This window comes from Panulirus ornatus, chromosome 48 (genome assembly GCF_036320965.1).
Source record: "Panulirus ornatus isolate Po-2019 chromosome 48, ASM3632096v1, whole genome shotgun sequence".
NCBI classification, from domain to species: domain Eukaryota; kingdom Metazoa; phylum Arthropoda; class Malacostraca; order Decapoda; family Palinuridae; genus Panulirus; species Panulirus ornatus.
The window spans coordinates 30,402,224-30,417,491 of NC_092271.1; the positions used below are offsets into that span (position 1 = coordinate 30,402,224).

The window sequence follows — 15,268 nt, forward strand, 5'->3', positions numbered from 1 at the left end:
AAAAAAAAAAAATATATATATATATATATATATATATATATATATATATATATATATATATATATATATATATATATATATATATATATATATATATATATATATATATATATATCCCTGGGGTAGGGGAAAAAGAATTCTTACTCCTTAATCCCTGCGTGTAGTAGATGGCAACTAAAGGGGTGGAAGCAGGGGCCTGAAACCCTCTCTTTTTGTGTTTCAGTTTCTAAAAGAAGGAACAGAGGAAGGAGCCAAGCTGGAAGTGCCCATCCTACTTAAAGACTCAGGCTATGTCTAATGTGTGTGGATGTAACCAAGATGTGAAGAGAAGTGAGACAGGTAGTGCATTTGAGAAAAAAGAAACCTGGATGTTCTGGCTGTGAGTGAAAGAAAAGCTCAAGGACAAAGGGGAAGAATGGCTTGAGGATGCCTTAGGAGTAAATTTAGGGGTTAGTGAGAGGACAAGAGCCAAGGAAGTAGGAGCACTACCTGAAGCAGAAGTTGTGGGAGCAATATTGTAAAGAATAAAATTCTAGATTGATTTGGGTAAAAATGAAAGTGGATGGCAAAATATGGGTGATTATTAGTGCTTAGTTTTCCTGGACATGAGAAGAAAGATCGAGAGGCAAGAATTTTGGGAGTGTCTAAGTATGTCAACAGTTTTGACGTAAGAGACTCAGTATCAGTGATGGGTGATTTAAATGTAGTTGTGAGTAACGTGGCAATTGAGGATACAAGTGGGGGCATATGGTATTTAGTGTTATGGATAGAAATGACGAACATCTTGTGCAGTTGGGTGATGAAAAAGGACTGGAGACTGGGATACCTAGTCTAAAAAGGACATGCACAAGCATACATATTAGTAGGAGAGATGGTTAGCGGGCATTATTGGATTACATATTAAATGACAAGTGTGTAAAAGATACCTTTGTGAATGTGCTGAGAGGGGTGGGATATCTTATCACATTTTATGAAGGCATGGGTGAAGATTTGTAGAGGTTTTGGGGAAAGAGGAAACATTGTCAATGAGAAGAGAATGATGACAGTAAGCAAGCATGGAACAGAGACTTATGTGAAGAAATAACAAGAGAGAGTGGAAAATGGCAAAAGGTAAGAGCAAATGATGCAAGGAAGGTATTTATGGTAGCAATGCTGGCATGTGCAAGAAATGCATGTGACATGCAAAAGGTGGTAGGTATGCAGATTAGAGAGGGTATAGAGTGGTGGGATGAAGAAGCATAGCAGCTAGTGAAAGAAAAAAAAGAGATGGTTGGATGGTATTTACAGGGAAGGAGGGCAAATTATTGGATGATGTATGAGGGTAAGTGGCAGGAAGAGGAAGGTGCAGGGGGTGAAAAAGAAGGCAAATGAGAGCTGAGGTAAGGTAAGCAAGTATCAGTAAACTTTAGGGAGAGTATGATGTTTTGGAAGGAGGTAAATGATGTGCAAAAAAAATAGAGGAGATATAGGAACATTGGTGAAAAGGGCAAAAGGGGAAGTGTTGATGCAGTGATGAAGAAATGAGATGGAATGAATATATAGAATTTTTTTTTTTCAATGTGTCTCATAATAGAGTGGTAGATGTAGGGTGTTTAGGTTGGTGTAGTGTGCAAAGTGAGAGTCATGGAGGGTGGTTTACTAAAGAGAGAAGAGGAGGTGAAAGCTTGCAGATGAAATGTGGAAAGGCAGATACCCCTTGATGCAGGCAGAGTGTGATTAAGAGGGGACACAGTTAGGGGATCAAATGTTCCCTTCTTTTATAAGGAATTACTAATATAGAGGAAGAAAAAGCCAGGTGAGGATTTCTTCTGGTAGGCTTAGTCAGTTCTCTACATACTTGATGAAAATATAGACTTGTCAGGTATGAATTCTTATGCAATTTCTTCTCATGAATATTATGATGAAAGTTACCAGTATTACGGCATCATTATTCAAGGAACCTTTGTCAAACCAAGAAAAAAAGGCGAGTCATGCTGAAGAAAGGACTTCATAACTATTGTAATTTCACAACCGATATGAAGGCCGAACTTCGGCTAATTAACCGCCCGTAAATTGTTTACCTTTACCACCCTCAAGCAAACCTGCCAAGGTCATACAATTCTCGCCACACACACACACACACACACACACACACACACACACAGGGGAGATATCCACCTGGTGTGGCAACAACACTCATGCCACGCCTCTACTAAGATATTACGGTTAATTGCATCACTTTCGTCATCCTTCACACAACTGCTTAGTCTAGTCTTCTGTTCTCCATCCAGTGGATCGAGGCACGCAACATACTCTGCCTCATCACCACACGCACGTGGAGTGGGACATGTAACATACTCTGCCGCATCACAACATACCGTAGGGCTGGACATGCAACATACTCTGCCGCATCACAACATACCGTAAGGCTGGACATGCAACATTTTCGGCTTATCATGTGAACAACATTCCAGTAGAGTGCCGCAAGCGGACCGAAAGCTGAAATAAAGAGAAAAAATCCTGGCAGGACTATGATCAGGAGGAGCCTATATAATGACTGACGGTCATACGTGTACTCTAGTAAACCGTTAATGTGGATGATTACTTTTTAAAAAAGTGGAAAATTTGATGTCGAATTTTTTTACGGTAGTGAGATGTGACACCAAGCAGTAAAGGTCTGAGGAAGTATGGGATTGTTGTGGTAGTAAGTTATACAGGACTGTTAGAGTACTTGATACAACATGATATTGTCTTGAGTTGTCAATAGGAAGTCTCATGCCTATATTTTTTTTACTTGAATTATTCTTTTCATCCTTACGAATACTGTGACCCTTCCTCGGCTTACGCACCCCCAGCCAGAAGCCATGACCTCATGTGTCGAAAGCTGACCTCGAGCAACCGCGCCCTTCACCATGCTACTGCAAGACGCCCCATCAACCACTCCCTCATTTCCCCAGAAGTCCTACCAACCAATCAACCTCTCCCTCACCGCCTAATTCCCCAAAGCAGTAAAGGAAACATTTTTGCCAGTCCGGTATAGACCAAAGTAGTGGAATGATGAAATAAAGAAGTGGCTGTCGCCTCTCTCAAGCAGCACAAACGAAAATCAGAGACCTGCAATAAACACGGTAGTGTGATTATATAGATTTGCGTAGAGAAACTAAGACACTAATACTGCGAAGAAAACTTTGTATGAAATATATATTGCTGAAAATGACAAAAAATTGTAAGGACTTTTAGTTATATTAGAAGGAAGATAGTTACTAACTAGTCAACTGTCCCATTAATTGCGAAAAACGATGACCTGTTTCAGGACAATAGAACTGAAGAAACAATTTTTTAATATTCATCTTGACTGAATCCACTCCCATTCCTGATAGGGGAAAACGTCCTGCAGCATATCAACAAATGGGTTGAAGATACATTACCAGCAAATAATGGGATGAAAATAGATAAAACTGCACTTGCTTCAAGAAAAGTTCCAGAGGAATAGAAGTTTGCTAATGTAACACCGAAAAAGAAGCCTTGGGTTGCTGCCCGAAAATTAGGTGAAACGTCTATAATTGGTAATTTTATGGAAACTATCATTCTGGAAAGAGTGTAAACCATTTAGAGGACTATCACTTAATAAACAATTCTCAGCATGGTTTTCGACGAACTCGCTCATGTCTGACAAATCTGCTTGATTTCTTTTTTGCGCAGTCAACATGTATAATAAAAGTGAAGCAGCTCGTGTCATCTATTTAGAATTTTTAATATCATTCAATACAGCTCATCATAAAAAGTTACCAGAAATATTTATGTGGTTTACTTCGGCAGTTAGGAAACTGGTTGACGCCGTAATTAGTGGTCATTAACGATAACGCCTCAGAATGGTTAGATGGTGTCCCACAAGGAGCAGGCTTAGGACCGGTTTTCTTTCACATTTACATTAACGATATTGATGATGGGCTGCCTTGTAAGATATCGAAATTTGCAGACAATACTGTAGCATGTAGGTTAAAAATCTATAACTGAAAATGAACGTCGGTGGTTTCAAACTGACATAAACAAACCAAGTTTGTGGCAAATGAATTTCAATATCCGCGTTTACGAGGTAGCGTTAAGAACCGAGGACTTAGCTTTTAAGGGAATATCCTTACTTGACCCCGTTCTCTGTTCCTTCTTCTGGAAAACTGAGAGTGAGAGGGAAGGATTTCCAGCCCCCCACGCTCCCTTCCCTTTTAGTCGCCTTCTACGACACGCAGGGAATACGTGGGAAGTATTCTTTCTCCCCTATCCCCAGGGATAATATATATATATATATATATATATATATATATATATATATATATATATATATATATATATATATATATATATATATATTTAATAGTATGGAGAAATATTTGTGCATATGGTCAATTTTGAGAACTTTTAATTTGTGAAATACTTCTCTAGTTGACTTCTATTTCTAAGTAAGTCATGATTCTTTTTATTCTTTTTTGTTTAACAATTATCACTAACTTCAGTACGTTCCACATATGAAATTAAAGACATCGCAGTTTCTTGCTGGTCTACATACTGTGCAAATGCTTTAATATCTCTCCAATTACAAATTACATGGTTTGTACTGTATTATCCCAGAAGAGAGAAAAATATAAAAATTTGCCTACCCATTTACAAAAATGTGCATTTACTGGGATAATAATGTACATTTTTTTTTTTTCTACTCCTCTGTTACAGAACAACAAAAAAAAAATCCTGTCATCGTGAGTTAGAGGTTAATAAAAGGAAGAGACTCCTGCTGGAGTGTGTGGAAAGTTAGTGTAGCCAAGTGTCCCCCTCACAAGGACCACATAATCATGGGTTCGATATCAGCAAGGACCTCACAGCAGCGTTTGCAAAGTTATAACGTTATGCGGACATAAAGGTGATCAACATAGAGTGTTGTGTATGTTAGTTTGCCATGTGGTACGAGAGTGTGGATGTTGCCGCTCAACACAGACACCAGCCAGACGCACACCAAAATGTCACTACAAGTGATACTGTGGTACTGGTAACCTGGGTCATCCTCTGTACCCTACTGTGGTACTGGTAACCTGGGTCGTCCTCTGTACCCTACTGTGGTACTGGTAACCTGGGTCGCCCTCTGTACCCTACTGTGGTACTGGTAACCTGGGTCATCCTCTGTACCCTACTGTGGTACTGGTAACCTGGGTCATCCTCTGTATTCAAATGTAACAAGGACAATATAAGCCGTTTTCTGTGTTTGGAATTGTTGATACACGTCACCCAAGACTAGCAGTAGCGAACAATAGATGGCAATATATCTTTCTAATGTTATTTGTTCGATACGAGCATTTGCATAATAAACTAAGAAAGATGTTTAATCATTGTGTGCACGGTCTTAACCTTGCATAATATGGAATTACTTCAAAAACCATAACATCATTAAAGATACGACAGTGGTAGAAAGAATTGATGACGCCCAAACGTGCTGCTGAGCTGCATCACCTCAGTCCCACTGGCACTATTACGTCACCACTTTCCGTCACACCCACCAGCTGTGAAAGTAATAACGTCAGCCAATCACGTGTGATATAGTCGTGTGACGTCACCACAAACCAGCGTATATATTGGCATGTTCAGTGTTATGTAGACACAGTAAGTCAGAATCAAGAACTCTCGCATCTTTTCACGTACCATGGCGCTCACAGTGGTAAGTTGATACTAAGCTTGATATATCTAATCAGTTCTATAAGAATAGGCGTTCATGAGTAAGAACTGAAAGTTAAGTCTCTCTTTCCACATACATCGTACACCCACCAAATGCTGCATTACAACAGAATCTTCAGACATTTCTTGCTATAGCAGCAAATCCCTGCCTCTCACACATTACTTGCTTCTACAGTGGACCCTCACCTTTCCTTCAATATTCTTTTTCATACATTGCCGCTTATGTTACACAAATGTGCTCATTCATTTTCTCCCAATGACTATTCCGACCAGTATTGTTCATTCCTTCTTTATCCACCTTCCTAACTCCACGTACACTTCTAGATATTTGTCTTTAACTAATTAGATTTATCAGTAAGTCTACTGCTTCAGATTCAAGTCTCACTTACACGCAATACACTGGGTTGAATATGACACCTGATGGTTCACACTTTTACTTTTCAAACAAATGGAGATCCCAAATTTTCTCTACTTTTCATTATTCATAATTCGGTTAAGAATCAACATTTTCTTTTTCAGTCAATTTTTCTAGCCTGTGCTTCGGCGGTGCTGGCCTCCGTCCACCCCCCTCCCTATGGTCACCCTCAGCCTACATATGGCCATCAACCTGTATACAAGCACTCCTACTGTGACCCAACAGCCGCCCCTGCCTGCGCTGCCAACTCCTCACTCATCTACTGCTTAGAGGATCCTGAATACCCTGAGTATGAGGTCAAGGGTGCCATTAGTGCAGACCATCTCTTCGCCAAGAAATATGCTGATGTGGCCGACCAGTCGGCTGATGACCTAGTCGATATGGTGACCAAGGAGCAGGAAGAGGCTTTCGATTATTCCTACTACACAGGTGCCTCAACTGGTGACTCTCCTTATGATGCCACCCACTGGGGCGGTCCAGAGGGGTACATCTGCCCCTCCGACGTCGTTTATGCCACGCCCAAGCGTGCCCAGAATGTGGAGGGCAAGTGGCGTGTCATCGTCAACGACGTCCACTACTACACCCAGACCGCCCGCCTGGAGACTTGTCTGTTCCCTGAGGCTGCCTGCCGCGCCCTTGCTCCCTGCTACAAGAGCCACTGCACCCAGAAGTCGGTGTACCACCGCCTCCTCTCTTACGACCCCTGCGATCCTTACAAGGGTCTCTTCATCGACATCTACAAGCTGCCGTCTGCCTGCTCTTGCCACCTCCCCGCTTAAGACGATCTATTAACCTACATCACTTTCTTTCCGCTGTGGGATTTTCCTAACTGTTTTGATTCCTTCGTTGACGACCTCTTGGCCAATACATTCCTTACAATGTCAACAATATATTCCAATAATCCTACCTCTACTTCTCCTTGTTTTCCATAGCTGAGCCAGGTTAGAACATTGACACTGTCTGTCCTACTCCTACTATCGGTTGGATCCAAGGGAAGCCCACATGACAGGGACATCCCTAGGACTCGTGTGAGAAGCTCCCAAGAGACCTAGAGAACTGCTTTCTTTACGTACCACCGAACACCATCAACAGTCAGAGGGACCACTTGGGAATTTCTTCACTCGCTCGGAGTCCAGAAACAAAATTAACATCATTTTCAGTGTCTTTCTCTTCTACTGTCACGTAATTTTATGAAACAACATGTGAGTGTGAGATGTTGAGAGTTCTTGTATCTATTTTTATAATAAAAAATGACATGATATACATCTTTACACTTATCCACTTCAAATTGTGTATGTTGATGAAACATACTTGTTGCTTGCTTACACTTTCATATGTACTATCCGTTGTAAAATAGACATATGCGACAAACATACCCATCAAATTTACCAAAAATAATGAATCTGTACATCAATTTGAGTAGATTCAAAACTTAACATCACTGTTTGATATCATTAGATAGATCATCCGCCTCATTTCATCCTTTCTGATCAACCATTCAGTGTTCCTCACATCACCAAACCAATGTTTCTTAGTTACAGTGACATCTAATTTTGTGTATATTCTTATGTTCGTAGTGAGTCTGTATCCCGGACAATGAGCTGAAAATTAAAGCGGCTGAGTTTGTTTTTCCTGCGAGTTTACTCACGCTATTACTTCACATGAGTATGTACCTACATTACCAGCAGATCTGCGTCTCAAACGCCTCTCCATTAATATTGCCATATTTTGCTTGAATTCTCCCCATTTTCAGAATCTTTACAACAAGCTGAAGAAATCCCTCTTCAAGTTACACCAACTGAAGAACGGCTACACTTCCTGAAACTGTGCTGAAAAGTGAAATTGATAGCTGCTGCTTGCCTACCTAAATTGATAGCTGCTGCTTGCTTACCTCAATTGATAGCTGCTGCTTGCCTACCTAAATTGATAGCTGCTGCTTGCCTACCTAAATTCGTAAGGAATTTGGATAATGAACTCCTCTCAGATTTAGATGAACTTCTGTTGATAATCATATCAAGAAGAAAAAGACCAAGTTAAAAGTGACTTTCCTAAAAGTGATAATAATGCTAAAATAGTTCTCAATAACAGACAGTGTGTCAGGTGAGCACACCATTGGTACTGGGATTACCCTCATAATTCACTTACACCACAAAATGGTAAAAACAGTAAAAAGATATGAAGGAAAAACTAGAAAATTTATTTGAAAACAGTTCTTAGGAAACTATGGCTAACCCAAAACTATGACGAACTCAAAACCATGACTAACCCAAAACTATTACTAACCCAAAACTATGACTAACCCAAAACTATGACGAACTCAAAACTATGACTAACACAAAACTATGACTAACCCAAAACCATGACTAACCCAAAAGCGTTTTTGAACATTTTTCTTCGAGCTCAACAGTCACAATAAGCTTATTCTAGGTTTTCGCGTGCACGGGATAGTGTGTGTGTGTGTGTGTGTGTGTGTGAGTGTACGGGGAGGGACTGTGTGTTTTTATACGTGCATGATCGTCTGTGTGTTCGCCCTGAGAGTGAGCATTAGCACAAAATCAAATCTCGCTGACAAGTGTACTGTAGGAACACTTGTATGGTAATATGCCATAAGATGAAGATATATTGCCATACACTGACCCATCCATAACAAGATGTAAGAAAGTCAGCCCTCATTCGAATTTAAAAGTAAACGAAACTGTAAATACATTATGTTCAAAGTTAATCGGAAAATGTAACTCGTTAACTGAATCTTCCAACTTCTATATATAGAATCAGTGAAAGTGGAGCTATTCCCGTTTGGCTCGTGTGTCATGGTCCCGTCAGCAACTAGAGTATATATATATATATATATATATATAGCTTGCTGTGAAGGTGGCAGTCATCAGTACACCTCTCTCATCACCACATCATCATGGCTTTCTCCCTGGTATGAGTTGGATTAGTTTAAATCTACTCGTCTGCATTGTTTACTTACATCCCTCCAACAAATATAAAGATATCAGGATTTCTTTATGTGAAAATAAACGCAAAATTCATAGTCAATTTATATTTCATTTGTCTATTGATTTGATTGATCTACAGCTTATAACATGAAGACGCTTTACTTACAGTCAGTCATTCTGGCATGTGCCACCGGAGTCCCTTTTGTCACAACCAGCTCCCCTCCCTATGGCCATTCACAGCATGCCTACAACCGACAGCCAACCTATAGACATCAGCCTTCCTACAGGACCGAATATTGTGACCCAGCAGCCACCCCTGTCTGTGCCACAGGAACAACCTAACTTACTGCTTGGAGGAACATGACTAACCCCAGTATGAAATCAAGGACGCCATTAGTGCTGATAATATGTTTTCTAAAAAGTACGCTGATGTGGCCGACCAGTCGGCTAATGACCTGGTCAACTATGTGTGCAAACAAGAATCCTTCAACTACTACTACTACACAGGTGCCTCAACTGGTGACTCTCCTTATGATGCCACCCACTGGGGCGGTCCAGAGGGGTACATCTGCCCCTCCGACGTCGTTTATGCCACGCCCAAGCGTGCCCAGAATGTGGAGGGCAAGTGGCGTGTCATCGTCAACGACGTCCACTACTACACCCAGACCGCCCGCCTGGAGACTTGTCTGTTCCCTGAGGCTGCCTGCCGCGCCCTTGCTCCCTGCTACAAGAGCCACTGCACCCAGAAGTCGGTGTACCACCGCCTCCTCTCTTACGACCCCTGCGATCCTTACAAGGGTCTCTTCATCGACATCTACAAGCTGCCGTCTGCCTGCTCTTGCCACCTCCCCGCTTAAGACTTTTCTACAATGAAGAATATCAGCTTGAGGCACTCAGGGTATTCCTGATGCTCCGGACCCACGACAGAACTACCGACACCCTCTGTATCACCCGCTCTTGCCGCGGAGGAGAAGACCCGAGATGACTGGAGAACTGCTTTCTTCACGTACCATCAATGATCATGCCAGGGACTCCCGGGACGCTCCCCGTCGCTTCTCTTATTTACCCTTATGAATGCCAGATGCGAGAAGCTGCTGTGCTGAAAAAACAAATATATATATATATATATATATATATATATATATATATATATATATATATATATATATATATATATATATATATATATATATATATATATATTATCCCTGGGGATAGGGGAGAAAGAATACTTCCCACGTACTCCCTGCGTGTCGTAAAAGGCGACTAAAAGGGAAGGGAGCGGGGGGGCTGGAAACCCTCCTCTCTCGTTTTTTTTTTTTTTTTTACCAAAAGAAGGAACAGAGAAGGGGGCCAGGTGAGAATATTCCCTCTAAGGCCCAGTCCTCTGTTCTTAATGCTACCTCGCTAACGCGGGAAATGGCAAATAGTATGAAAAAAAAAAAAAAAAAAAAAAAAAAATATATATATATATACATATATATATATATATATATATATATATATATATATATATATATATATATGTATTATTATTATTATTATTTTGCTTTGTCGCTGTCTCCCGCGCCTGCGAGGTAGCGCAAGGAAACAGACGAAAGAAATGGCCCAACCCACCCCCACACACATGCACGCACACACACACGTCCACACATGCAAACACACACACCCACACATCCCAACGTACACACATATATACACACACAGACACACACATATACACACATGCACACAATTCACACTGTCTGCCCCTACTCACCCCCATCGCCACCCCGCCACACACGGAATAACATTCCCCTCCCCCTCATGTGCGCGAGGCAGCGCTAGGAAAAGACAACAAAGGCCCCATTTGCTCACACTCAATCTCCAGCTGTCATGCAATAATGCCCAAAACCACAGCTCCCTTTCCACATCCAGGCCCCACAGAACTTTCCATGGTTTACCACAGACGCTTCACATGCCCTGATTCAATCTATTGACAGCACGTCGACCCAGGTATACCACATCGATCCAATTCACTCTATTCCTTGCCCGCCTTTCACCCTCCTGCATGTTCAGGCCCCGATCACTCAGAATCTTTTTCACTCCATCTTTCCACCTCCAATTTGGTCTCCCATTTCTCGTTCCCTCCACCTCCGACACATATATCCTCTTGGTCAATCTTTCCTCACTCATTGTCTCCATGTGCCCAAACCACTTCAAAACACCCTCTTCTGCTCTCTCAACTACGGTCTTTTTATTTCCATACATCTCTCTTACCCTTACATTACTTACTCGATCAAACCACCTCACACCACATATTGTCCTCAAACATCTCATTTCCAGCACATCCACCCTCCTGCGCACAACTCTATCCATAGCCCACGCCTCGCAACCATACAACATTGTTGGAACCACTATTCCTTCAAACATACCCATTTTTGCTTTCGGAGATAATGTTCTCGACTTCCACACATTTTTCAAGGCTCCCAAGATTTTCGCCCCCTCCCCCACCCTATGATTTACTTCCGCTTCCATGGTTCCATCCGCTGCCAGATCCACTCCCAGATATCTAAAACACTTTACCTCCTCCAGGTTTTCTCCATTCAAACTTACCTCCCAATTGACTTGACCCTCAACCCTACTGTACCTAATATTCTTGCTCTTATTCACATTTACTCTTAACTTTCTTCTTTCACACACTTTACCAGACTCAGTCACCAGCTTCTGCAGTTTCTCACATGAATCAGCCACCAGCGCTGTATCATCAGCGAACAACAACTGACTCACTTCCCAAGCTCTCTCATCCCCAACAGACTGCATACTTGCCCCTCTTTCCAAAACTCTTGCATTCACCTCCCTAACAACCCCATCCATAAACAAATTAAACAACCATGGAGACATCACACACCCCTGCCGCAAATCTACATTCACTGAGAACCAATCACTTTCCTCTCTTCCTACTCGTACACATGCCTTACATCCTCGATAAAAACTAAGGATTGAAAAGTCTCACGAACATAGATATATCCTGAAAATTATAGACAATGCGTTATATGATGATATTCTTTTCCTTATGAAGTTAAACAAAATATTTGCACCAATGTAGGTGTGATAATTCTGAAAATGATATCACAGAGGTTTGCTCCCTATTTCATTTTCCGTTATAATTATCAGTATAATGAAGAGTTCCTCGGAGTTGCAAGAAAAGCGGCAAATGTTTCAACCTTGGAGAAAGTAACAGCCCTTGTAGCAAATGTTTCAACCTTGGAGAAAGTAACAGCCATTGTGGCAAAACTCTCCCCAACACTTGGCCACTCACAGCTCTTCCTTCTAACCGCATCTATACGTCATGACGTGGGCGTGGCAGAGCTTGTCACCCCCATATATACTGGAGAAGCGGCCACCAACAGCAGTTGAATGTGACTCTCGCATCTGGTCGCCTCACTATGGCTCTCACTGTGGTATGTACGATTCTTACGATTTAATGCTGATCTGAATTAAGGCTGGATCAGTCAAATGTAGCAGTCGATACAGAGAATGCTGTAATTAATATCAATTGAATTCACGTAAAAATTAGATTTACTACGTCTCTCCCGTGAATCTTAGGCACTGATAATGATATATAATGTTACAGTTGGTAATTCTGGCGTGCGCCGGAACTGCACTAGCTTCAGTTCACCCTCCGGTCTACGGCCACCATCAGCCTGCCTATGGTCACCAGCCGGCTTACGGCCACCAGCCCACCTACAAACACGATTATTGCGACCCAACAGCCGCCCCTGCCTGCGCTGCCAACTCCTCACTCATCTACTGCTTAGAGGATCCTGAATACCCTGAGTATGAGGTCAAGGGTGCCATTAGTGCAGACCATCTCTTCGCCAAGAAATATGCTGATGTGGCCGACCAGTCGGCTGATGACCTAGTCGATATGGTGACCAAGGAGCAGGAAGAGGCTTTCGATTATTCCTACTACACAGGTGCCTCAACTGGTGACTCTCCTTATGATGCCACCCACTGGGGCGGTCCAGAGGGGTACATCTGCCCCTCCGACGTCGTTTATGCCACGCCCAAGCGTGCCCAGAATGTGGAGGGCAAGTGGCGTGTCATCGTCAACGACGTCCACTACTACACCCAGACCGCCCGCCTGGAGACTTGTCTGTTCCCTGAGGCTGCCTGCCGCGCCCTTGCTCCCTGCTACAAGAGCCACTGCACCCAGAAGTCGGTGTACCACCGCCTCCTCTCTTACGACCCCTGCGATCCTTACAAGGGTCTCTTCATCGACATCTACAAGCTGCCGTCTGCCTGCTCTTGCCACCTCCCCGCTTAAGACTTTTCTACAATGAAGAATATCAGCTTGAGGCACTCAGGGTATTCCTGATGCTCCGGACCCACGATAGAACTACCGACACCCTCTGTATCACCCGCTCTTGCCGCGGAGGAGAAGACCCGAGATGACTGGAGAACTGCTTTCTTCACGTACCATCAATGATCATGCCAGGGACTCCCGGGACGCTCCCCGTCGCTTCTCTTACCCTTTTCCTCTCCGTTCTAATGATCGCCATGAGAGTGCCAGATGCGAGTTATAGTACTATTTATTTTTATCTATTAAACGCATATGAAATGTTCAGTATTTGATTATCTATTCAACTATGTACTTTATAATTCAATGTATATGAATTTTAGTGTGATTATCAGTGATACGTAAATGGGTTTAGAGAGAGAGAGAGAGAGAGAGAGAGAGAGAGAGAGAGAGAGAGAGAGAGAGAGAGAGAGAGAGAGAGAATTGTTGGTTTTCTGCGCTGCAACGCATTGCTACGTGTCTAATATTGGTGAATAAAAGGGAAATCACAAGCTTTTGAGAGGATAAGGGGTAGTCATCCAGCTTGAGTAATGGATCCCTTTGGGTAATTGTGTCTATATGTACATGTGTCTGTATTATTGTTCATGTGTTTATGCTGCGGCTATATCAAGCTACTACAATAACTGATGAAATTCTTTTTCAATGGACGTGTTTCAACCTTCTTCCCTCCGACCAGTTTACGTCACCGGAGGAAAAAGCAGCCAGTACCACTAAACCGTATGTAACACACACACACACACACACACACACACACACACACACACACACACACACACACGCGGACAGAAATATCAAAGATTTTAAGTGTACGCAGCAAAGATAGATAGATAAACTACAAAAGTAGTTTATCATTACGTTCTCTATGTAGGGAGACACCAACAAAATCATCTTCATTACAACCTTGATAAACGTAAATTCACTTCAAAAGCCATCTTTCCTTACCCCCATCTTCACTACAAACTCATTTTTAAAACGGCCTTATGTTAACTACATCCTTATCTTCATTACACCCGTATGGATCAAGTCACTGGTTATCTTCACCACACCATCCTCACTACACGTTATCTTCACTACGCCCTCGTTTTCACTACACCCTCATGGGTTAAGGCAGAGACTGTCTGCATTGCATCCAACCTTCTTTGCACTGGCTTTTGACCTGACCCATAACTGTTTGTACTACTCTTATCTTTACCACACTCTCGATACCACTGACTTTTACAAGGCAGCCCATTAGCCATTTTCATTACAACTTTATCTTCACTACACCTAAGATACTATTGGCCTTTGTCCTTACTCTTACGGGTTAAAAGAAAAGCCATCGTACACCCTCAGTTCCACTAAGCCCTTATCACCGCTGGCTTTTAACCTTACTGGGCAGGTCAATGGTCATTTTTATAAAGTACTTGACTGTTACAAGGTGCGGTCGGGAGCATCATATTCACTTCGGTTCAGGTGAAAATGATGATTTTAGAAAGATTAAGAAAAAATAGAAATGTAATCATCATTCATGCAAACACATGATAGAGAAAGCGAGAGATCTAATGTAAGACACATCAACTTTTAACGTAAAACATTTCCAACGTTTCATGAATGAGAAAGACAGGAGTAAGAGGAAAAGAATAGAACACAAGAAGAGAGGAATAAAACGCGAGAAGAAAAACACGGAAAAGACAAGGTGGTGGGACAACATTCACGGTTCACAATTTGGTGTAAAAGCGTTGCATATTCCCGTAACAATGATAAAGTGTCTGTAAACAACATGTTCTCCTTAGGCAAAAGGTATCCCATTCATGGTTTATACCAACTTAAGACAGAAACTGGCAAGTCCTATCCTCAAAATTATATCAATACTTTTTTTTTCCTGCGAATCCT

At 42.0% G+C, this 15,268-nt stretch overlaps 2 protein-coding genes and 1 pseudogene across 2 annotated transcripts; all 3 read left to right on the forward strand.

The window, feature by feature from the left end:
* Positions 1-5,618: 5,618 nt before the first annotated feature.
* On the forward strand, positions 5,619-7,371 carry LOC139763944 (uncharacterized). The gene is made up of 2 exons (XM_071690426.1): positions 5,619-5,680; positions 6,217-7,371. The coding sequence occupies exons 1-2, from the start codon at positions 5,666-5,668 to the stop codon at positions 6,889-6,891; spliced, it is 690 nt and encodes a 229-aa protein (XP_071546527.1). The 5' UTR covers positions 5,619-5,665; the 3' UTR covers positions 6,892-7,371.
* A 1,652-nt stretch (positions 7,372-9,023) lies between these two features.
* On the forward strand, positions 9,024-10,116 carry LOC139764041 (uncharacterized; annotated as a pseudogene).
* A 2,328-nt stretch (positions 10,117-12,444) lies between these two features.
* LOC139764043 (uncharacterized) lies at positions 12,445-13,659 on the forward strand. Its single transcript, XM_071690501.1, has 2 exons — positions 12,445-12,497; positions 12,671-13,659. Exons 1-2 carry the CDS (start codon positions 12,483-12,485, stop codon positions 13,361-13,363), a joined length of 708 nt encoding a protein of 235 aa, XP_071546602.1. The 5' UTR covers positions 12,445-12,482; the 3' UTR covers positions 13,364-13,659.
* Positions 13,660-15,268: the final 1,609 nt, after the last annotated feature.